Genomic DNA, 25,980 nt, shown 5'->3' on the forward strand with positions numbered 1-25,980 from the left:
AAATACCAGAAAACTCTAATCAGCAGTATGCATATTTTAACCATGTTATACAAGTGAAATCTATATGTACTATGGAAATAATTTTCTATTGTAAATTTTTTCATTTCAATCTCAGTACACTAGACACTGAATAAAAAAACCAGCAGAGATGATAACCAAGAAAGAGAGAGAGAGAAAGAGAGAGAGAGAGAGAAGGAAGGAAGAAAAAGAAAGGAAGGAAGGCAGGCAGGCAGGCATACTTAAACCCATAAATAAGAACAGGGTATTATCAGCCACAAAGTACAGTGAATAAGCTTAAATGAAGGCCATTGATCCTGATACAGTGAAAACTGTAGTCATCCACATTTCTGAAGAGATAGAAAACCAGCCTTATAAATGGCAGTCTCTCTAGCTGTCACAGCTCAGTGTTTGTTTTACTAAACAAAGCCAACTAATGACTGTTAGGGAACAATCAAATGTACGATCAACAAGGAACTGGTTCACTTTACAGCAGCCAGCAAATGCCAGTAAAAGCCTGTTAGAATATACATGTTAAAGAGAGAAATATCATAATTATAAATAGTAATGATGATGACTAGTTACTGTCACAAGAGGAGACAAAAATTAGAGTACTCATAACACCCAAGCCCATCGCTGTGAACACAAAGGAGAACTCACTCACCTTTTATGGACTTGACATCTGAGGTCTTCTCTTGCTCTTTACCTTTCACTAGAACACAAAAAGGCATCATGACCAACTTCTGCAGTCAAAGAGATCCATTCTATAAATAGTCACCATCAGAGACACTTGAATGTAACACATGAGTATTCTAAGTTCCAAAACTATGAACTATGTGTCCAAGGGCGGGTCAGTTCTCAGAATTCTCTGAGAAAGTAACCTTTGAACAGCACTGGATCAAAACCTCTGGGAGGGCTTCTCAAGAGCCAACCTTCAAAACATCTATATTCAAGTTCTGCCTCTTGCTATTTATCAGCCATTCAATCTTGTACAAGTTATTTTATTTCACTGAATGTTCATTTCCTCAAGTAGTAAAATCAGGTCATTAATAAAACTCACTTAGAGGGCTGCTGATGAAAAAGGAAACACTTGTAAAAGGCATCTGAAATGAATTTAGGATGTTAATACCACGAATCACCCACTATGCTGCCTACAAGTGCAGTACAAAAAAAAAAAAAAGAAGAAAAAGACTTCTTTGGTTATATATAGCATCTTACTTCTTTTGTATGCCCTCCCTAACTTTGAGTACAAACATCTCAAACTTACAACCTCAATTCCTAAACCTAAGGTCTAACAAGTTGTCTCTAAAATGATTACATAATCTTTCCTTTATTACACAAAACAGTGAAAATTCTATAACAGAGAAGCTCACAACAGCAAGCAAGAAAGCTGTAAATGCTCTAGGCAAGTGTGGATTCTATTATAAGACCTGACATGAGGTTATTTTTAACCTGCTTTACTTTCCCTGTGTTTGTTTTAAACATTAAATTTCCTTGAATTCATCTTGAGTGGCTTATCAAAGTAAGAAATCTCAGAATGTGCTGTCTCTATATTTTGAAATATTAAAATTGAAAAGACAGTAGCAAAAAAATAGGTGTCAAGAGTATCCCCTCAAGTGAACCCATCAACAACCCAAGGCCCTAGCATGTGCCCAACTCTCCTGCATCAGAAAAGGGCCCTTGCCTTCAGCAAGTCTACTTCCAAGATAAAGTGGTGGCTGGTACTAGCCACTGCTGTCGGGAACATAAAACAAGGATGTGTGATGGAGTGACTGTATCTTTTTTTTTTTTTTTTTTTTTTTTTGGTTTTACGAGACAGGGTTTTTCTGTATTGTTTCAGAGGCTATCGGTCCAGCCCGGCCTCGAACTCACAGAGATCCACCTGCCTCTGCCTCCCGAGTGCTGAGATTAAAGGCGTGTGCCACCAACGCCCGGCGAGTGACTGGTATCTTACAGCAGTCCTCCTACCTCAGCTTTCCAAGTGTTAGAACTGCATGAATGCCCCACCCACTACTGCACTGTGGCCTATCTCTTCTGATACAAGCAGATGGAAAAACCTGTGCTTTGGAGTTTATGGGTTTCTCGTTTTCTTTTTAATAATATGTTAAGGTATGTCACGACAGTCCTTATTTATATTTTCACACAGAAATGTCCGATAAGAATTAGTACTGACTTTTTAAAAGTATTTTTCTTTTTCTTTTTTGGAGACAGGGTCTCTGTGTAGCTGGAACTCACTCTGTAGACCAGGCTGGCCTTGAACTCAGAGATTCATCTGCCTCTGCCTCCCAAGTGTTGGAATTAAAGGCATGCACCACAGATTTTTAGTCACCCTTGTTCTGTCGTGTCCTTTATTTTGAGGAGTGGATCTTGGGGTTCCAGTCCATTGCTTGCTGTTGCTGTGGCCTTGCAAAAGGGTAAAGCATAGGGGTAGGAAAGTGACGGAGACCACTGACTTCATGGCAGCCAGGAAGCAGGGCCAATGCCATCTTTTCACGTCACCTGTGTGTCTAACGTCCATTTCCATCTTCAGCTTTGCTCCTTATCTAAGTCCAGGCTCCTGTAGCTAACTGTGGTCCACTTTTCATCTCTGACAGGCTTCAATTACCTGAAACCTAACTCCAAACTTGGCTCATGTAGATCCATCATCAGGTTTTTAGCATTGACTTTCTCAGGATACAACTTCAGTCCATCCTTGAACATCTTTCTTTCCTGCTCTGTACCTCACCAGTCAGCAGGTCTGTTAAGGGCTATCCCAGAACACAACCTAAATTCAGCCATGTGTCACCACTCGACAGTTAACACTGGCTAAGGCAGCTGCCTCTGTTTAGGCTGGGAGGCTAAGGAAGTCCTCTGAGATGTTACTTGAATTTCAGCTTAAATGTCAAGAGGGAGCTGATTCTATAAAAAATTGAGAAAGCACAAGGACTTTGTGCCACCTTGCTTATGCAGTGACTGGTTATCTAGCAGAAAAAAGAATTCACATCTACCTTTTATTCTATATCTGCATCTATACATCTATATTAAAGGTTCACAAACTTATTATGAAAAGAACCAGCGTATAAACATCTCTAAAAAAAACTTTTCCTTGGGGCTAGAGATGGCTTTATGGTTATGAGCACTGGCTGCTTTTCCAGAGTAGCCAGATTTGATTTCCAGCACCCACATGGCACTGACTGGAACTCCAGTTCTAGGTGATCCACGCTCTCTCCCAGCCTCTAAGAGCACAGCATGCACATGATACACAAACATTCATACAGGCCAAACACCCATACACATTTTTTTAATCTCAAAGATTTATTTTATTAGATGTGCTGTGTGTGTGTATATGTCAGTATATACATGTATGGAGATCAGAGCACAATATTTGTGAGCCCATTCTCCTTTAACTGTAAGTTCCAGGGACTGAACTAAAGTTGTCAGACTTGTCCAGCAAGCACTTTGTCCTGCTGCGCCATCCCACAAGCCCCAAATTGTAACTGTAAGTTCTGCTGACCTCAAAGGTCTCTGTTGGATTATTAAACATACAGACATGTCTGTGTTACAATAGGTGCTAGTGCACTGTGCTGTTAAGATGGCTCAGTGGTGAAGAGCCTGTACTGCTCTTTCAGAGACCCAGGGTTGTTTTCCAGCATGTACCATGTGGCTCACAGCTATCCATAACTACAGTTCCAGAGGATCCAATCTCCTCTTCAGACCTTCTAGGGCGCCAGGCACACACATAGTACACAAAACATCAAACGGTGGTGTGGGAGCTTTGATGAGTGGACTATATCTCGTCTCTGAAATACAGAAATAAATCCCAGGGACTGGAGAGAGAGTTTACCCATGAAGTGTTTGCCACATAAGCTTGATTGACCTGAATTTGATATTCAGAACCCACATTAACTTGGGAGAAGAAAACTGACTCCTTGTAATCAGGTCTTATGTGCCCAGTGACACCTGTGCCCACACACAAAATAATATAAAATTTCCAAATAGAAAGGAGCACAACTGGTGAATAAAACAAAATTGGAAATGACTTAAAACTTCTGCTCTTGGGGGTAGGGAATGGTATTTAAAGAAAGCAGGCTGAAAAGATGGCTCTGCAGTTAAGGGTACATACTACTGATGGGAGTGGTGGCGTACACTTTTCATCCCAGCACTGGAGCAGAGGCAGGTGGATCTCTGAGTACCAGGCTAGCCTGGTCCATAGGGCAAGTTCCAGGACAGCCTGGACTACACAGAGAAATCCCATCTTGAAAAACCAACAACAAAAAAACCCAAGTTTGGATCCTACCACAAGTGTCGAGTGGCTTGCAACTTACGGTAACTCTAGCTTCAGGAGATCTGACACTCTTCTGAACTCAGTGCTCATGTATTGCATATACACACAAGGGCACACACACATTTATAACCTAAAGAATTAAAAAAAAATTCTAGAAGAAAAAAACACTCCATCTCATATGCAATTTCTGAGTGTCTTGGAGTGGGTTGAAATTAGTTCACACATTTGCTGCTCTTCTGTAGATCCAGCAGGATCTTAATTAGCCCTTAAAGGATGAGGTCACTATACTGAAGAAAGCATGTTCCTTTCTGCTTTTGTCTTCTGGATTTCAGATTTATGATCTGTTCAGTTGGTTGGAAGCACAGTACCAAGTGGCAAGGTCTGATAGATTATGCTCTGGGAGCTATAGCTTGGCTTCCCAGTGTGCAACTGTGCCTATCAATAACATTTCAAAAGGAGAAAGCTGGCAACAGTTAAAAAATAGCAAGGATTAGAATAGGAAAAGCATGGCTACAGTAGGATAATTGTTCTAACCAATTTGCATTTGTTATCTAAGCCTGGTGATATACTCAAATATTTGCATAGGAAGATACCTACTTGAATGATTAAGAACATCAATGTTTGTAAGTAAAAATTAAGAATAAGTTTATTACTAGGAAAACAGGTAGAGATATATTTATGAAGGAATCAAGTAATTATAAAAAGTTCCCACAACAATCTATAACTCTAGTTCTAGAGGATCAAGACGTTCTCTTCTGGCCTCCTCAGTCACAGGCATACACATGGTGCACATACATACAAATACACAGGCAAAACACCCATACACATAAAATTAAAAAGTCAGTGCTAATTCCTATGGAACATTTCTATGTCAAAGCAGAAATAAAAGGACCATCATGACAAACTTTATTTTTTTTTCTGAGACAGGGTTTTCTGTGGCACCCTGGCTGTAGACCAGGTTGGCTTTGAACTCATGAAGATCCACCTGCCTCTGTCTCTGCCTCCTGAGTGCTGGGATTAAAGGCTTGAGCTACCTCTACCTGGCCATGACAAGCCATCTTTAAGGTATTCTCAAAGACAAATGAAAATCTTATAACTCCATCCATTCCAGGGAGTGTATACCAGAAGAGACAGACAGGCCAGGAAGAATACATGCCTGTTATCCCATACTCCGAAGATTGAGAAAGGACATTTAAGGTTAGTAATAGCCACATATCAAGACACTTATTTGAAAATCCCCTAAAATAAAAGATATGAAAAACACAATAGAAGAATTACAAACAGCATCCCTCAAAAGACTTAGCTACAAAAGAAAAAATTAACACAATAGAGACAGAGAAGTAAAATAAGAAAATGAGAAAACACTAAGGTAATTCTTATAATTTTCCCCCTATTGTTGCTGTGTTAGTGTTTGGCTTGCATCTATGTACATATAGCATGTGCATGCCTAGTGCCCAAGAAAGTCAGAGGAGGGCACAGGATTTCCTAGACCTGGAGTTACAGATGGTTGTAAGAATGTAGGTTCCTCTGTGCGAAAATGACACATTCTCTGAAGGGCTGAGCCACCCAAGCCTCATTCTTTTCCTGCTTTTAGAAGAACCATTTTAATGAAATGTAACATGGTAAACCTCTATTAAGAAAGAAAAATAAAAATGAGAAGGACCTGCTTAAGACGGGCTTCAGAAGACAGATGTGATACATGCCTATCCCGATACTACAGAGGCAGGACAATGGCTGCAAATTTGAGGGCATCCTGTTCTATCCAGTAAATGCTAAGGCTGTGGCTCCAAAGCTAGACTGCCTCAACCTCAACACTCTTAAAAAAGCCTGTTTCTAGCTTCACTTGCCACACCCAGTCTCCAAAACTCATCTGGATTTTTTAAGTACATTTATTTATTTATTTATTGGATGTGAGCTTGCCACAACACATGTATGGGAGTCAGCCTTTTCCTCCACAGTCTGGGGGTCCTGGGACATAAACTCAGATGGTCAGGCTTCACAGCAAGGGTCTTTACCTACTGAGCCCCAGAACAGGCTTTCCACGAAAATGATCAGATCACTCTACCATCCTGTTATCCAGCTTCCAAAGTTTTACAATGTATCTCTCTGTATTTGGACTATTTTGCCCACCTACTTCTCTAAGCCTTGGTCACAGCAGCTGGCTTGCCTTTCCTGAAGGGCACCAGCTCTTCATTCCAGGTACTTCGTGTCTTTCCTGACCTCTCTAATGTTACATGCTAGTACTGATCCTTTATGTTTCAAGGTTACATACTGAGTGAGTTCTTCCTCTAACACTCAACCAAAGTAGGTTCTTCTTCATAAATTACTCTCATTATACATCATTCAGTTTGTAAGGATATACACACATTTATTTTATTTTTTTGCTTATTTATTGGCTGCCTACAGCATCAATGAGCTCCATAGGTACAGGGACTATTTCCAGATGACTGCTCAATGACATCCTAGCAGTGTCTGGCAGACTGGACACTTGGCAGTGTGTTGAATAAACAGACAATAGTCTGTTGTCCTGCAACATGAAATTAGTCCCATATTTAGAATGTATTTTTCCCCTTAAAAAGTAAGCACCCAACACTATCAAACTAGCTACAGTTAATAACTCCCGAGGTATTAAGATACTTTATTGGCAAAGCTTCCTACCAATTTAACAGTTTCATCGATTCATCATCTAGCATTAACAGTCAGCTTTAGTCCTGGAAGGCCTTTATGAATCACCTGATTCTCAGCTGGGAGATAAGTGGGTTAACTTGGCTGTTCTGGGTAAGAGTTTATGAAAAAAAACTGTCATGTGAATATAAGTCTGAATTAGTGTAATTAAAAAAAAATCTGTCTGGTACATCTTCTCCGAAGCAACAAGAATGGACAGATATAACCATCACCCGATCTAAAGAGATTTGCTTATCCAGTTTGTGTATGTATTTTTAATGAAATGCAACAACGTTCTCCAGCATCAAAATTACCCTGCCTCTACTTTTAAACTGAGCAAGCTTTTACAACTGAACATCGGAAATCTAAGTAGTTCATTTATAAAAACAGCAACGATTCCGATAATTACTAAACTTGCTAAATCATCAAAAGCAGTAGTCTTCTGAATACGGAACTTCAGTAGTAAGAAATTTTATTTTAGGAATAATACTGGGCCCCCTTCCGCTCTCCACCCCAGCCCCCCAAAAGAGGGAACTAGAAAAAAGGGCTGGTTAAAGAAACAACAGTTTCACGTGGCTTTAGGTATAAGTCTCTTGATATTAGTAAAAGTCAGACTTCCTATAAGGGATTTCCTTGATCTTGATCCACAGTGCGCGCGTGCACATAGATAACACACACAAACCTCTGGAAACCAAACACACCAGAAAAGCCGTTCTTTAGCAAACAAGTGTTAACTTCTACGGGTTTGAGCAAGCATTTTCGGCCCAACACGACCATGCCCCTCGACCTCACATGAGGAGGCCACCTTCTACTCATGCGGAGTCCCGGGAAGCGCACCGCACCGCGGGTGTCGGCGCCGAGGCCGATCGGCTCACCAAGAACCTTGCGGCCACCCTGACGAAGCCCTTGCAGGCCGGCTGCCCACCCGCCGCCCGGCTCGCCCCCCGCCGGCGACCCCTCGGCTACCTTTCCGCCGGAAGAAGGACATGGCGGGGCCCGGGTCGGGGCGGAGGGCGCGGGGGGACTGTCGCGGGGAGGGCCCGGCTCCCCTCATTCAGCAGCTGACTGGGACTTCCGGGTCCGCAGGAGCCGCCGCACTAGCCCGAAAACAGCCCCTTCTTCCGGGTGTGGGCGCTGCCGCCTCCTCGGGATGCCCGGGCAGCTGCTGCCGCCATGTTATCAACAAGCAACCCGCCCGGAGTTCCGGTCCTTCCGCGCGCGGGGCTTCACGGGAGGCCCCTGCCCCGCCCCCTCCCGCGCACCTCCTCCCGCGGAGCTGGGGCGCGCGCCCGTCGAACCCACGTGATCTAGCGTCCTTGCGTCCGCGAGCTCTTCCCGCGGGATGCGTCCCTCCCAGCGATGGGTGGGGGGGTCTTCGCTGAGCCTCTTCACAAAGTCGGGGCCAGCACTTCCACGCCGCCCTTTCGCGGCATTTTGCTAAATGGTACGGACTGACTGCTAACTTTACCCTTCCAGGTTTCCCGCACGCGTAGGCGAGCCAGCGGGACGAGGGGTCGAGGGCAGTAATCTCTTAAGTGGTTCCTGAGGCTCCGTCCCTCAAAGTGACCTCGGGAAGGAAGGAGAAAGAGTAGTGGGCTTATTTCAGAATGAGATCCCTACAAATGCTCAAAACGGAAAGGGTGAGCAACCCAAAAGCCTCGACAGTGAACCATTTTCCCGCTTATTCTAACTGTCTAGATGAGGCAGACGGAGAAACAAGTTCAGAAGATGAAGCGTGCCTGATTATTCAGTGTGTAAAATAGGAACTAAAGCCTGGAGCAGAGTGTTAGCCATATTATTAGAACGGATTAATACTTTTGCCAGTTTTGTTTTCGGGTCTGTTTACTAAGACATGAAGCACCACCAGAGCTAAAGACTTGAAAACACACTGTGCATATATACTGTACTAAGCCCTCCAGGTTAGTAACAGTCCTTAAGCTTGTTCTTGGTATGGAGGAAACTAGGCTCATTCCATCCACCCAAGGTCACAGCTAACTAGAAGGGATGCTCAGGTTTCAAGGTCAAACCTTTCCAGGTTTTCAAAACAAAACAAAATTCTAGGAAGGCTGCGACTGTCCTTAGTGAGGTGACTGGGGAGAGTGAGCTGTGCAGAGATCAGAGTCTCACTTGGGAATTAACAACGTTGCTCTCTGAGCATACCCTCGACCCCATTCAGGCCTGCCTTTACCCTTGTGTGCCCTTTGTGCCTAATAGTGTTAAGCCTTTAATGCCAGCACTTGGAAGGCAGAAGTAGGTGGATCTCCTGAGGTTGAGGCCAGCTTGATTTACTTGGGGAATTTCAGGCCAGCCAGGGATACATAGATCTTGTCTCAAAAAAGATTAAAAACAAAAGAAGGTGCTGAAGGGATGGCTTAGCAAGGAGGCGCACAGGCAGCACTTGCAAAGGGCCACGGTTAGAGCATCCACGCTCATCTCTAAGAGTGTGAGGTGCGTATCTCCTTTCCCTTCTGGAGTTCCAATCTTGGCAGGGACTGTTCTGTATTTGTTAGTTTGTTTGATCAGGGCAGGAGGACCACCAGAGGGATGAGTGTGAAAAAAAATCACTTGAATGAGCAAAATGCCAAAGGGGTTGAGGGGAGGGCTCTGGTGTCTTCTTGAACCCTTACTCATTCTCTGTCTTAGCATGAGTCAGTGTCGAGGGCATGTTTCCAGTGAGAATGATCCCTTTGAGTCCCTCCTGTTGGCATTTCGGTTGGATTTTGGCACCAAATGTAAGCGGTTCGGGTGGAAGGGGCTTGGGACAGAAGTGGGTCAGGTATTCTGGCACTCGGGAGTCACAGAATACTCAGTGTTACACAGCTCAGGTGGAAAGGTATCCTGGAGCCCTGGAGCCAAGGAATACCACAGGTGGCAGTAAGCATAGCAGCTTACAGCCCAGCCTCAGGGAAAGGCTTCCCAGTGTATCAGCTCTGCTCTGGCAGGAGAGGGCCTTCCTGCTGGGGATGTTCGCCTAGTGTAGCAGTTTTGCTTGGCAGGAGGTTTCTCGGGTGAAGTTGCTACAGTTCAGCTCTGCTCTTGGAAAGCAGAGAGCTTAGAGCTGAGCTCTGCCAAGGGAAGGTTTCCCCCGGCAAAAGTGTTACAGCCCTGCTTGCTCTGCTCTGCCCAGGGTCACCCCTGCTCTGTTGCCGCTGCAAAAGAAGATCTTCACCCAAAGCTCATTGAAGGGGTTTATTGGAAAGGAAGAATCCAGGAGTGGCTGCCCTCTGCCACAGTGGCAGAGGACAGCCTGGTAGGGTGAACAGCCACAAGCTGGACAGACACAGGGTTTATATAGGGCTTCCAGGGTGGGGATTGGTCAGATTTTAGTGCTGAGCTCAGATTGGCTAGAGCTCTGCTCAGGGATTGGTTAGTTTTCTGCACAGGATTAGGGTCAGATTTGACTCTGAAACCAGAGCCAAAGTGTGTTTCTTTCTCTGGTCCTTTTTAGCCTTTTGGCTCCAATTTTAGGGCCAGGGTGTATTTCTTTCACTGACACTGATTCCAGGGACAAAGTGTGTTCCTTTAGCACTGGTTTCAGGGTCAGGGTACATTTCTTTAGTTCTGGTTGCAGGGCCAAAGTGTGTTTCTTTGGCTCTGCTCAGGGTGTGTTTCTTTGACTGGCCCCTTTTCCCTACACCCCCTACCAGAAATTCTGGAGTTGCTTTTATACTCCGTAAGAAATAAATTATTATGGTCCATTTTCAGTGTGAGATGCATCTAGATCTAGAGTTTATCAGAGCTACGGGAAACAACAGGCCTTCTTGATGGTGGTTGGTGCTGACTTTTGGCAGAACACTTAAGAAAATTGCAGGTAGTCTGCTACCAAACCCATGGTCACAAAGGGGTTTGGGGGTCCTGTCTCAAGCCCCAAACTATTCTTTAGATAAGGTTTTGTATCCTAAAGCAATAAAATGGGGGAATTTGAGAAAGGGGCAAGTCCCAGCTAAGGACAGGAATTTCTCCAGGTTGGGGAACCTTGAAAACCACTGCCTTGTACCAAACCATTGCACCAGCAATTTTTGCCTTTTCTCTTGCAAAATTACATATTAAGAACTGCTTAGTTGTATTAGTTTCTTAAGTAATTATATTATTTACAGCATCTCTCAGACAGTTAAAGATATAGCAGTCAGCGAGTCAGTCATCATTATTTACTAAGAACTTGTGATGTGCTCTCTATGTGCCTAGCCCTTTGCAATCAAAACCTCACTTATCTTTTGCACACATACCCCACCACCACTACCACCACTATCCCACAAGAGACCCTGTCATCATTGCCTCCTGTTTTATAGATGATGCTCTGAAGTTCTTTGTAATGACCTAGGCTCACAAAAGTAATAAAAGGTAGAGACAAGATTTCAACTGATGCTCCAGTAAGGAAGGGAAGCAATGAAGTAAAGAGGGAAGGCAGGCTACACTTGTATTATAAATTCTTTAAGGCTAAATGGCTACCTTCAAGATTTTGCAGCAGTTAAGATATGCATACAAGAACCAAAATATCTTGAGCTATTTTTAGTCCCTTTGAATGCCATCTATTGCCCACCCATGTGTCTGATTTAACAACCTGCAACTATCAAAACTGTGAAATGTAGTCTTAACAGATCACCAGCTTCCAGCAATCAAAAGCTAAGAATGTCATCAGGTAGAATCTAAAACCTGCTTTGCTGTAACCCACTTGCAGGTAGATAAATACTTTGATTTGCAACTTTGTTTCATAACTAATAAAAATATCATGTAACTACTTCTACATTGGAACATTGCATTTGGAAGAAACAAGAATCTGTATTCCTGGGCCATGATTGGTTGAATTTAGCTCCAGAATAAACTCCTTTTTACTCCTTCTGTTTGGGGGCTGACACTTTCCACCTCTAGCTAATGTTCCGGTATCTAGCATTCAGAAACAGATGCTTTTTGATCAGGTGTAGAGGATGAACAATACTTTGCAGCTCCAATGCTTCAGAGACTTTCTGAATCATAGTCATTGTTAAAGTTTGGACCTGAACCACCTACCTGAGGCTCTTGTTCCAAGGCTTGGTTGCTCATCAGTCTGTGGTGGAATTGAAGTGGAGGAAACTTTAAGAGAGACTACATTAGATCTGAGGGAGCAAGTCCTTGAAGGGAATCAAGGAACTTCAACCCTTTCCCTTTGAGAGACCTAGGGACCTCCTCTCCCAAAGGATATGTGGCTAAAGGTTTGCACTCTGACCTCTATTATGTTTTAACACTGTTAAGTACTGTTGAATGGTAATCCTATGATTGGATTTTATTATAATCATACTTGTTTGTTTATTTAAATAAGCTAAACTGGTAGGAATGTCAAGAATTTAGACTTGAGTGACAGACCTCCCTCCCACCTTATGCCTAAACCTGACTGCTTAAAACCCTTCTTTTAGCAGCCAGCAGAGGGCAGTCTAGTTTTTCTGAGAAAATTACTTCAGGAACAAGGACCACACAACCAGGACTGTTGGTAAAGCTGTGACTCCCTACTTCAGGAAGTATTGCTCTAGTTATGATCACTCTAGACAACTTGGAGCTGCTTCGGAAGACTCCACTCTGGGCAAGATAAGCTTAGGTGAACTGTAGCCCCCAGCTTCTTAAAATGTGACCCATAACATGGGGCCACTTAACTGAAGGTGGAGGGCTATAGCAAAACATTTCTGAATGCACAATGACTAAAATTTTAAAACGGGGTCAGGGGACAGGAGGGATGGCCCAGCAGGAAAGAGCATTTGCTGTGTAATCATGAGGGCTGAAGTTTGGGTTCCAGAGATAAATAACAATCTGAGTGTCCAGCGCACACACCTGTAACCCCACCTCTGAGATAGAGACAGGAGGGTTTCTGGGGCTTGTTTGCTTCCAGATTCAGGAAGAGGCCCTGCCTCAAAAGAATAGGCAGACCGTGGTAGAGGAGGACACCAGATACACATACACACACACATGCGCGCACGCGCGTGCATGCAGGTATACACACACACATCCACGTATAAATAAACAAACAAAAATAAAATAAAAAATCAGAGGTGTGGTAAGTCCCCAAGATATTTCCCTCAATACTTGCCTTGATGTATGACAAACTTTTATGCAGTCTTGCTTTTGAACACACAACATGGTGTGCTTAGCACTATGAGTACTACCCCTGCGTAGAACACCAATAAATGATGCCAGAAACACCTTAGATCAGACTTGAGACTACTGTATATTATGATTTTTCAATGTTCTTTGTTGTACTTATTAAGTTTTCTGATGCTATAGAAACAAGCTCTCGCTGTGGAAAACAAAACAATGTTTCCTACCACCATTCCTCAGCATAGAAGTATCAAATTAGTGTGTCTTTGGATTACACTGTGTTTGATTTTCAAAGTTTCTGTTTGATTTTCTAGATTGGGCTTAAAAGTTGTTAAACTTTGTTTGGGATAAGACCAGAGAAATTCCCAAGAATTCTTATTTTTTTCTTTTTATTTTGGAATTTTTAAAATTTAAATTAGAAACAATCTTATTTTATATATCAGTCCCAGTTCCCTCCCATTCTCCCATGCCCCCCACCGCCCCCATCGCATCCCTCTTCGGCTCCATAGAAAGGGTAAGGCCTTCTATGGGGGAATCATCAAAGTTCTGTCACATCTTTTGGGGCAGGGCCTGGGCCCACCCCCTGTGTGTCTAGGCTGAGAGGGTATCCCTCTATGGGGAATGGGCGCCCAAAATGTCTGTTCGTACACTAGGTATAAATGCTGTCCCATTACCAGGGTCCCCAAAGACTTCCCAGGCCTCCTAACTGACACCTACATGCAGGGAGCCTGGTTCCATCCTATGCTGGTTTCCAAGCTGTCAGTCTGGGGTCCATGAACTACCCTTTGTTCAGGTCAGCTGTTTCTGTGGGTTTCCCCAGCATGGTCTTGATCCATTTGCTCATCTCTCCTCCCTCTCTACACTGGATTCCAAGAATTTAACTCAGTGTTTAGTTGTGGGTCTCTGCTTCTGTTTCCAGCAGCTACTGGATGAAGGCTCTATGATGGCATATAAGGTAGCCATCAATCTCATTATGTGGGAAGGGCATTTAATATAGCCTCTCCCCTATTGTTTAGATTCTTAGATGGGGTCATCCTTGTATATCTCTGGACATTTCCCTAGTACCAGATTTCTCTTTAAACCTATATTGGCTCCCTCTATTAGGGTATCTCTTTTCTTGCTCTCCTCTATTTGTCCCCAGACTCAAACTTCCTGGTCCCTCATGTCTTCCTCCCCCCTCCTCTTCTCCCGCTTTCTTTCTTCTAACTCCCCCGGTGCTCTCAGTTTGCTCAAGAGATCTTATACCTTTCTCCTTCTCCAGGAGACCATGCATGTCTCTTAGGGTCCTCTTTGTTTCCTAGCTTCTCTGGAGGTATGGATTGTAGGCTGGTATCCTTTGTTCATTTATTCTATGTCTAATATCCATATATGAGTGAGTACATACTATGTTTGTCTTTTTGTGACTGGGTTGCCTCATTCAGGATGGTTTCTTCTAGTGACATCTATTTGCTTGTGAATTTCAAGATTCCATTGTTTTTTTCCACTGAGTAATACTCCATTGTGCAAAAGCACCACATTTTCTTTATCCACTCTTCAGTTGAGGGGCATCTAGGTTGTTTCCAGGTTCTGGCTATTACAAATAATGCTGCTGTGAACATAGTTGAATGTTGGGGACTGCTAGAACCTTGAACAAAATGGAGTCTGTCAACCGTTTCTTGGCCTTCTGACTATGTGACTGCGAGCACACATGCCCTTGAGACAAAGGAAAAGGCTAACCATAAAAGTTAAATTTACACAGGGCAGCCCACCCGCCTAGCCAGGAGGAAGTAACTCTTACAAAGTAATTGTCTTTGTTAACAAAAGATTAAAGTGTTCCGTTGAATACTTCCTACCCCTCCCTAATTCCTGCACCTGACTTATGCTGACAAGCATTTGTGGAATGCAACTGATGACTGATGGAAAATTACAGCTTTGTCTTTACCGTATTTGGTGTATATTTGAGTTGAGACTTGATTGACATGCTTGTACCACCCCCCTGAGGTCCTTCCTCTATAAGTTCCAGCGCGCCCCAAAAAATAAAGGCTCTTGATCAGCAAAAGTTGTCTTGAGCCTGCTTCCCTTAACCTCTTGAAGTTCACTTTCCAGATCGGATCTGCTCGTGAAGGCCCACCAAATTAGTAGCGACCCTCATCACCTCATCCCCACGGGTCGGGGGGTCCCTTCCCGGGGGTCGCAGTTGAACAGATGTCCTTATTGTATGAATGTGCATCCTTTGGGTATATGCCTAAGAGTGGAACTGCTGGATCTTGAGGTAGACTGATTCCATATTCCAGAGAAATCTCCATACTGATTTTCAAAAATATTTTATGTTGTTTGTGGCTATTGTAAAGGGTGATATTTCTCTGATTTCTTTCATGGCACATTTATTATCTGTATATAGTAGAGCTACTGATTTTTTTAAGTTAATCTTGTATCCTGCCATTTTGCTGAAGGTATTTAGCAGCTGTAGGAGTTCACTGGTAGAGTTTGGTCACTTATGTAAACTATCATATCATCTACAAATAGTGAAAGCTTGACTTCTTCCTTCCCAATTTGTATCACCTTGATCACCTTTTGTTGTCTTCTTGCTCTAGCTAGAACTTCAAGTACAATATTGAAGAGATAAGGAGAGATGGACAGCCTTGTCTTGTTCCTGATTTTAGAGGAATCACATTGAGTTTCTCTCCATTTAGTTTGATGTTGGTTGTTGGTTTGCTGTATATTGCTTTTATTATGTTATCTCTGATCTCTTCAAGACCTTTATCATCAAAGGGTGTTGGATTTTGTCAAAGGCTTTTTCAGAATCTAGTGAGATGATCATGGGATTTTTCTTTTTCAGTTTGTTTATTTGGTGGATTACATTGATGGATTTTCGTATGTTGAGCCATCCCTGCATCCCTGGGATGAAGCCTACTTGATCATGGTGGATGATTTTTCTGATGTGTTCTTGGATATGATTTGCCAGTATTTTTTTTAATTTTATTTTCCAGTTTAAATTTAGATAAGAATCAAGGTTGCTTCACAAGTCAGTTCCAGGTCCCTCTCCCATATTTTATGGAGTATTTTTGCATCAATGTTCACGAGGGATATTGGTCTGCAGTTCTCTTTCTTAGTTGTATCTTTGTGTGGCTTGGGTATCAAGGTAATTGTAGCCTCATGAAAAGAGTTTGGCAATGACCCTTCTGCTTCTATTGTGTGGAACACTTTGAGGAGTATTGGTATTACCTCTTCTTTGAATTTCTAATAGATTTATGCACTGAAGCCATCTGGGCCTGGGCTTTTTGGGGGGGGGGTTGGGAGACTTTTGACAACTGCTTCTATTTCATTAGGGGTTATAGGTCTATTTAGATAGCTTATCTGTTCTTGATTTAATTTTGGTAAGTGATATCTATCCAGAAAATTGTCCATTTCCTTTAAATTTTCAAATTTTATGGAGTACAGGTTTTCAAAGTATGACCTGAAGATTCTCTGGATTTCCTTAGTGTCTGTTGTTATGTCCCCTTTTTCATTTCTGATTTTGTTAATTTGCATGTTCTCTCTGCCTTTTGGTTAGTTTGGATAAAGGTTTGTCTATATTGTTGATTTTCTTGAAGAACCAACTCTGTTATATTGATTCTTTGTATTGTTTTCTTTGTTTCTACTTTATTGATTTCAGCCCTCAATTTGACTATTTCCTGGCATCTACTACTCCAGGGTGAGTTTACTTCTTTTTGTTCTAGAGCTTTCAATTGTGCTGTTAATTCTCTAGTGTGAGTACTCTCCAGTTTCTTCATGTGGGCACTTAGTGCTATGAACTTTCCTCTTAGCACTGCTTTCAAAGTGTCCCATAAGTTTGGGTATGTTGTGTCTTCATTCTCATTGAATTCTAGGAAGTCTTTAATTTCTTTTTTTATTTCTTCTTTGACCCAGGAATTTCCATGAGTTTGTAGGGTTTTTGCAATTTGTGTTGTTGTTATTGAATTCTAACTTTAAAACATGGTGGTCAGATAAAATACAGGGGGGGGGGCTGGAGAGATGGCTCAGAGGTTAAGAGCACTGGTTGCTCTTCCAGAGGTACTGAGTTCAATTCCCAGTAACCACATGGTGGCTCACAACCATCTGTAATGAGATCTGGTGCCCTCTTCCGGCCTGCATGCATACATGGAAGCAGAGTGTTGTATACATAATAAATAAAAATAAAATCTTTATAAAAAGATACAGGTGGGTTAGTCCAATATTTTTTGTATCTATTGAGGTTTGCTATGTTGCCAAGTATGTGGTCAATTTTAGAGAAGGTTCCGTGTGGCGCTGAGTAGAAGGTATGTTCTTTTGTGTTTGGATGGAATGTTCTATAGATGTCTATTAAGCCCAATTGGGTCATAACTTCTGTTACTTCCTTTGTTTCTTCGTTAAGTTTCTGTCTGGTGGTCCTATCTAGTGGTGAGAATGGGGTGTTGAAGTCTACCACTATAAGTGTGTGAGGTTTTATGTGTGATTTGAGTTTTAGTAATGTTTATTTTATGGATATGGATGCCTTTGTATTTGGGGCATAGATGTTCAGAACTGAGACTTCATCTTGATGGATTTCTCCTGTGATGAGTATGAAATGACCTTCTTCATATCTTTTCATTGATTTTAGTTTAAAGTCTAATTTGTTACATATTAGGATTGTTAAACCAGCTTGCTTCTTGGGTCCATTTGATTGGAAAATCTTTTCCCAACCCTTAACTCTTGAGGTAACATCTGTCTTTGAAGTTGAGGTGTGTTTCTTGTATGCAGCAGAAGGATGGATTCTGTCTTTGTATCCATTCTGTTAGCCTGTGTCTTTTTATGGGTTATTAAGACCATTAATATTGAGAGATACTAATGACCATTGATTGTTAACTCTTGTTAGTTTTGGATTTGTTGTTGTTTGTGGTGGTATTGTGTGTGGATTACCCCCTTTTTTTCTTTTGGCTCTTTGTAAAGTGGGATTATCTATTGCCTGTGTTTTTGTGAGTGTAGTTAACTTGCTGGAGTTTTCCTTCCAGAACTTCTGTAGGGATGGATTAGTGGATATGTATTGTTTAAATCTGGTTTTGTCATGGAACATCTTGTTTTCTCCGTCTATAGTTATTGAAAGCTCTGCTGGGTATAGTAGTCTGGGCTGGCATCCGTGGTCTCTTAGTGTTGCTAGAATATCTATCCAGGACCTTCTGACTTTCAGAGTTTCCATGGAGAAATCAGGTGTAATTCTGACAGATTTGCCTTTATAAGTTACTTGGCCTTTTTCCTTCGCTGCTCTTAATATTCTTTCTTTATTCTGTATGTTTGGTGTTTTGGTTATTATGTGGTGAGGGGACTTTTTTTATGGTTCACCCTATTTGGTGTTCTGTAAGATTCTTGTACTTTCATAGGCATATCCTTCTTTAGGTTGGGGAAGTTTTCTTCTATGATTTTGTTGAATATATTTTCTGCACCTTTGAGGTATGTTTCTTCACTTTCTTCTATACCTATTTTTATTAGGTTTGGCCTTTTCATGGTGTCCCATACTTCCTGTATATTTTGTGTTAGGGATTTGTGTTGAGATTTTCTTTGATCGATGACTCTACTTCTCCTAGTGTATCTTCAACACCTGAGATTCTCTCTTCCATTTCTTGTATTTTGTTGGTTATGCTTGTATCTGTAATTATTGATCATTTACCCAGCTTTTCTATTTCAAGCATTCCCTTAGAGTGTGGTTTTGTTTTGTCTCTATTTCAGTTTTCAAGCCTTGCACTGTTTGAATTGTTTCCTTCACTTGTTTGGTTGTTTTTTTCTTGTTTTCTTTAAGAGATTTGTTAATTCTTGCAATTTTTGGTTTGTCTTTTCCTCCATTTCTTGAATTTTTTTGTTTGTATTTTCTTTTATTTCTTTAAGGGAGTTTCTCATTTCCTCTTTGAGGTTATCTATCATCTTCATAAAGTTGTTTTTAGGTTCATTCTCTTATGCCTCATCTGTGTTGGGATGTTCAGGTCTTGCTATACTCTAGTGGCATCATATTGATCTTTCTGTTGTTGAGTGTGTTCTTATACTGTTGTCTTTCCATCCTTTCTTCCAGTGGGCGCTGTTGTGATCTCTCCCTCTCCTGGTGCGTATGGTTCCAAGGTTCTCTTCCAGTGGGTGCAAGTAGGTCCAATACTCTGACAGCTCTCCTCTTCCCATGGGTGGAAGCGGGACCAGCACCTCAAAGTCAGTAGACCTAGTTCACTAGGCCGGGATCCCCCACATGTAGTCCCTAGACCCCAGGCCTCAGGAGGATCCAAGCATCGCACCAGAAACCCAAAAATCCTTAAACGGCCCCAAACATACTCTGTTGTACTATGTATTTAGGAAAAGCAGCACTGTCCGCAGTGACCATTATAAAATCAATATATCATTAAACTCTGACAGACACTGATGATGCTTTGTGTCTTACAGCATCGAATATTTAGCCAGTATTTAATTCTTTGTGTAAAAGTAAAAGGACAAACCCATCTCACTATGAAGATTTGCTTTTATTTTAAATAAATGGTAAAATTCTACTTCTGTCAAATAATTATTTTCAGTAAATATTTGTTTTATATGCCTGTTTATATTTCTATATATTTGGGATTATGCAAACATTTCTTGGTTAATTTTTATTATCAATTTGATCATGCTCAGGGGATTAATAGAATACACTTCTGGATGTGTCTCTGAGAGTTTCCAGAGACACAAATATGAGGTGTTAGATTTAACAAACAGAACAATCCCTTGATGGACTTACCATTTTATGGAATTTCTTGTAGTAATGACATATAGGAGGTAGGGTGTAGATCACTGAGGGCCTGTCTTTGGGGCTGTATCTGGCCTGGCTTCCTACATGCTCCTGTCTGCTGCCTGTCTGCCACTGAGGAAGCTGTCCCACACACCATGATGTTCTGTTCAAGGGCATGAGGCAAAGAAAACATGAAACCATGAACTAAACAAATTCTTCCTTCCCTTAAGCTGTTTTCTTCAGTACTTTGGCTACAGCAACACCAGGGTGACTACACAACTATCCACTGCCATGTAGGCTGGTGACAGCATTCTTAGAATGCTTGCCATTGTTCGCTAAACCCAATTAACATGATCCCTAATACAATGCCCCAGTGTGTTCTTTAAAAAGTGTCTGACCAAGGCTTCCTCAGACCTGCATTGTTCTCTATGGTAGCCACTAGCCACATGTAGCTAGCTATTCAGCACTTGCAGTACAGATAATGTAATTAAGATAGCTCTAAGTGTAAAACACAAATTGTCTTTCTGTGTACTCTAAACCAACAGCAGCTGGCTCTGAGTCATCAGTGCTCCTGCAAGTAACCCCAAATAAATTTATTGCCTCACCACATTTGACTTTGGTTGTGTCATTGCTTTGGTTGCCTAACTGAGCTCAGCAGAACATTGGTCAATGTTTACATCTCCTCAGGAATAATGTCATGTAACAAGTACCTACGACTCTGTCTTCAATCTTCTTCTTAGCACCTTTCCTCTGTATAGAAGCACCAGAAAGTATAGCATGAATTCTAATTGGTCTTAATAATAAAAACTCAGAGTCATATATTGGGGGTGAAGGGGGCTGTAAGATCAGAGAAGCATGGCTCTTACCTCTACCTCAGACTGAAAGGGCAATCCTGTCTCTTCGAATCATCAGATTGAATGCTCAGATTGACTGCCTAGACTGCTGCTGCTCAGACCGCCCTGAGCTCCTGTCTCCTCTCACCTTATATTCCTCTCTCTGCCCAAGCATATCCCTTTCTGTCTCCACCTCCTTAGTGCTGGGATTAAAGGCGTGTCACTGAAGTGCTTGGATCACCTTTATGTGAGCTCTGTTTCTCTTTTAGACTGGATCAATTTTGTGCAACCCAGGGTGGCCTTGAACTAACAAATCCATCTACCTCTGTCTCCCGAGTGCTGGGATTAAAGGTGTGTAGCACAACTGACTGGTCTCTTTGGCTAACTAGTGTGGCTAACTTTGCACTCTGATCTTCAGGCAAGCTTTATTTGTTAGATCATAAACAAAATATTACCACAAGAAAACTAACAGCAACAAGTTGGATTTTCAAGGACTCAAGATGAAAATAAATAAGTTACAGCATTCATATTTTTATACTGAGTACATTATCTGCTACAAGGAAACAGCTACACAGTGGATTGATGCTTGGACTTGGGTCAGGACTCCAGAGGGCATAAGCCTTCACTCTAAGCACAGGAGCATGTGAGCTCATCTAGTTACAAGGAGCTGTCCAGCCTTGCTATGCATACACTTCATGAAAGAAGCTTGGGATCAGAGATATTTTGGAGTTTGGATTTTTTTTTAAAGACTCATATCTACTGTAGTGGTTTCAATGAGGTGATCTTTTGGAGTTTTTTTGGGGGGGGACAGTTAGCTCCCCAGTAATGACATGGAGACTTATTATTAATTATGAAAGCTCAGATGATAGCTTAGATTTGCTTTTTGTTGTTGTTGTGTTATTTTGTTTTGTTTGAGACAGGGTTTCTCTGTGTAGCTTTGGAGCCTATCCTGGTACTTGCTCTGTAGACCAGGCTGGCATCGAACTCACAGAGATCTGCCTCCCTCTGCCTCTTGACTGCTGGAATAAAGACATGTGCCACCAACACCCAGCACTTAGGTTTGTTTCTAACTAGCTCTTATAACTTAAACTAACCCATTTCTATTAATTTACTTTCCACCTTGTGGCTTTATTACCTCATCTCCATATTGCCCATCCTGCTTGCTCTGCATCTCCTGGCATTTTTGCCTTTTTCTAAGCATTCTTTCTGCCCCCAAAGCCCTGCCAGCTATTGGCTTTTTATTAAACCAATCAGGGTGATACATTTTCATAGTATACAAAAAGATTATTCCACAACATTTCCCCCTTTTGTCTAAATAAAAAGGAAAGGTTTTAACTCTAACATAGTAAAACTATATATAAAAATAATTATCAAGTAAGAATTACATTCACAACATCCAGTGTGTTTGTATTTGGCATATTCAGAGAAAATATTCTATTACCTATCTTAACTTGGTGAAATTAAAGTTTTATACCTAAACAACTTTTTATTATAACTTGTATTACTATCTTAAAATTATCTTTTTAAACCTCAAAACATTTTTTTAGGTAAAAAGTTTAAGTTTTTATGTCTGTCAGTCTTATATACACCTCTTTTGTTAGTTTCTTTTCCAGACTTGATAACAAGGAAAACTGTAACTATTACTATCTAGTCTTCAACTCCATAAGAGACCCAAGAACAATATAATAGTACCTGAGTAAACAGGAAGGACAGAACAAACAACTTCTAAAACTAAAGAAATGACAGAAACAGCTGGCTGCTTGGACAGTCACCTAAGTAAGGTTCCTGTGCAATGTTGAGGCATTCATCTTTGGCCTACAGGCCTAGCATATCTGACAGACTTTTCTGTGAAGCAGGAATTTTGAAGGACTGTCCCACCTTGTCTTGACAAAGTTTGGCAGTTACTTTCTTTTGTGTCCTACTTGTCCAATTTGGAGAGCATGCTGTCAGGCAGTTGAGGCAAGGGCAGTTTTCTGCCCAGCAGCTAACTTTTGCCACAAAGGAAGCAAACTCCATATGGAGGTTCTTCAATGCCCATTATCTTCTCTGAAGTAGATTGGTGCTGCCAGAAAAGCCTTGTGTTATTAAAACATATTAAATGACATATTCTGTAGATACCTGAAATGTTTGAAGACCACCTGAATATCTAAAATATATCTCTGTTTGACCTTGAGAACATGCCTAATATGACTACAAATTTGATTGCTATAGGTGACTATTAACCTGCATTTCTTTATTATTCTAAATAGTTTATAATAATAACTTTCAAGGACTAGAAATTTATATTACTATGTTAAATAAGTTGCATAGGTAAATATCTTAAACAAGAGTAGAAATGTATGTACAGTACATTCTAATAAAAATAACCTTAAATTTGTATCAATATACAAAAATCCATACCAATGTAAAATATTTAAGACTAGTAGTTGCTTTTTTGTTTAAAAGTAGATTCAATAATCTACTCTTTTATCCTATCATTTCTTTTATCACACCTTTTTCTTTTCAGAACAAGATCCCTGAATCTAATCTTTTTTGTTCAGGTTTTTTTCTGACCATGACCAATAACAACTTATAACCGACCTCCCTAAATGATGATAAATATCCATAACCCACTGAATGACCAGAAACTACTCTTGGGAATGTGCTCTTTAGGCTGCTTCCTTTTATCTTCTGGGGGTGATGACAACTCAGGGGATCCTGAGAAAATTGAGATAATGATCATGTACCAGAAGAACTAGCTGCATTATTTGTTGTCAGTCTGTGTGTAATGGAAAAGTTTTGGACTTATCTGAAGTTCTGGTTGGAGTAATGCATGAGACTGGACTATCTCAACTAGCTACCTTGAAATTGTCCTGAGAAATTTGTAGTCCAAAGCTGATCTTTGGGTGGCATTTTTCAGTTTAGTGGCATTACCACAATCCAGGTGGAATTGTTGTTGTGGGTCCCATCATCCTTTTGGAGACTTCAAGATCACTGTTAAGAACGGTCACAATTATGCCAGACGGTGGTGGTGCTTGGCTTTAATCCCAGGACTTGGGAGAAAGAGGCAGGCAGATCTCTGTTTGAGACCAGCCTGGTCTACAAGAGCTAGTTCCAGGACAGCCTCCAAAACCACAGAGAAACCCTGCCTCAAAGCCCCCCCAAAAAGAATGGTCACTATTGGAGGGGTTAAAGGACCACAATTTGTTAAGTACATCTAGAGTACACAAATTTAATTCCTAGTTACCTGATTCAGACTCAAGTCTGAAATCATGTACAGTAAGGTAGACAAAACATTTTTTTTGGAATTAGTTAGTACTCTATATGAACATTAACATGACAGAAAGTTTGTATATATATATATTAAAATTTTTGAGATAGTATTTATATCTTAAGAAAAGTCTTAAAGAGTCAAAATAAAGTCAAAGGATTATGAGATTAGTGGCAATAGAATAGTCTCTTAATTTTGGTATTTCTTTTCTCCCACACCAGGGAGCTTCTCTGATATGAGACAAAAATTTTGGATTTTCCTTTAACAAGCATGCTTGGGTTTACAGAAGGAGAGAGTCATGCTCCAACTCCACAGCCAGATTTAATTTTTAATTGAACTGGGACTACAATAAGACCATTTGCCTTATATGTCTGTAGAGAACAGCAGAAACAAACTTTTATGAGGATTTATGAAATTTATACTGTTAGACATGTGCTATATCATTAGGCCAATTTACTCTTTTCCTTGGGACATTTTCTCTGGATGATGCATTTTTTCCTTCAGATGTATCATTTGTCTAGTGGTCTTCAGATTCCTTTGTTGGATGCCTTAATTCTCCTGGCAAGAAAAAAACAAAACCACACCCCAACCTTACCTAACTTTGGGTAGTTTCCCTTTTGATAAGGTATATCTAATTAAATGAAAAGCATTTATTAGTTTTATAAGTTAGTTTATATCAAATGCTCTTTGATGAACTATCATCTCTTCTCCTTCTCCTTCTTCTTCTTTGGTTTTTCGAGACATGGTTTCTCTGTAGCTTTGGATCCTGTCCTGGTACTTGCTCTGTAGACCAGGCTGGACTTGAACTCACAAAGATCTGCCTGCCTTTGCCTCATGAATGCTGGCATTAAAGGCATGCACCATCGCTGCCTGGCCTATCATCTCTTCTTATAAAGAGATCTCTCTTGTTCAAATCTAATCTTTAACAATTTTGATGGTATCCATAGCTTTTCTTGTCCCATGGAAACAAAGCAAAACCTCTTCCTCAATTTAACACATATCCTGGTTTTCATTCTGAGATCAACACATCTTTAAATTATACAGGGTGTTTTAATTCAGTAGATTTTTTCTATTATCCAATGTCTCTTTGTAGCTGTTGTTCCTTTCTCACTGGCATTTATAAAATTTAAAGTTAATAATGCATTATGCAACTATTCCTGTGAGTCCTTATTATTCCTTTCTGCTTATTAAGCATATCTTTTAGAGTTTGGTTTAATCTTTCTATAACTGCTTGTCCTGTAGGACTTTATGGTATACCTGTAATATGTTTTATATTGTGATATGCATAAAATGTTTCATTTTACTGAGGCATTTACTAGAGCATTGTCAGTCTTAATTTGTACAGGTATATCCATGATGGTCATAACTTCTAACAAATGTGTGATTACAGAGTCAGCCTTTTCAGAGCTCAAAACAGTTGCCCACTGAAATCCTCAATGTGTATACTATGGTTTGGCATACATATTTTAATTTTCCAAATTCTGCAAAATAAAACATATTCATCTGCCAAATTTCATTTCTTTGAGTACCATTTGGGTTACTTCCTATAGCTAGTGGAGTTTGGTTGTACAAAGAACAAGTAGAACATATTCTTAAAATTTCCTTTACTTGTTGCCAGTGATGGAAAAATCTTTTTCCCACCCTTACTATTGACATGTTTTTTTAAAATGAAATTGTGATGCTTCTAGCACATTTCCTACCAACAGTTGATCGATTTCATTATTACCTTGTGCTAGAGGGCTCGATAGATCCATATGGGATATAATCTAATATATAAGTGATGGTTTCTATTTCTGATTATTTTTTATAACTGAATAAAGCTAATTCTGTATCATCTGGCATAAATTCAGCAGTTTCAACATGTAACACAACTCTTTCTACATGTTGAGAGTCTATAACTATATTAAGAGATTCTAGAAAGTCTGATAATACCATGAGAATAACATATAATTCTGCCTTTTGAACAGAATCATAAAGGCTTTAACCAACTTTACCTAACTTTATTGACTTATAACTTACCTTTCCTGATTTGTTTGCTGTAGGGAGAGATTTTACATATCCGTTGCACTGACCACTCCCGTGTGGGTGTATTCTTGGGTATGTAGAATGTATGGGGGATAAATAGAGCTAGGGGGAGGAGACTCTTTCTCTTTGGGTTTCAGTTCCAACCTGGAGAGCAGCCAGGTTCTTGGCT

The 25,980-nt window shown here is 40.8% G+C and overlaps 1 protein-coding gene across 2 annotated transcripts in view; it reads right to left on the reverse strand.

The window, feature by feature from the left end:
• Akap10 (A-kinase anchoring protein 10) overlaps positions 1-8,153 on the reverse strand; it is a 57,205-nt gene extending 49,052 nt beyond the window's left edge. Inside the window, exons 1-2 of one of the 2 annotated variants that reach the window (XM_005067637.4) lie at positions 7,892-8,153; positions 662-709 (exon numbers count right to left, since the gene is read on the reverse strand). In XM_005067637.4, the coding sequence (XP_005067694.1) occupies positions 662-709; positions 7,892-7,979 (136 nt within the window). In that variant the 5' untranslated portion in view covers positions 7,980-8,153. Of the gene's footprint in view, positions 1-661; positions 710-1,057; positions 1,124-7,891 lie in introns of those variants that run through there. The other variant, XM_040748822.1, reaches the window with a different exon arrangement.
• Positions 8,154-25,980: the final 17,827 nt, after the last annotated feature.

This window comes from Mesocricetus auratus, unplaced genomic scaffold (genome assembly GCF_017639785.1).
Source record: "Mesocricetus auratus isolate SY011 unplaced genomic scaffold, BCM_Maur_2.0 Super-Scaffold_100007, whole genome shotgun sequence".
In the NCBI taxonomy this organism is placed as follows: domain Eukaryota; kingdom Metazoa; phylum Chordata; class Mammalia; order Rodentia; family Cricetidae; genus Mesocricetus; species Mesocricetus auratus.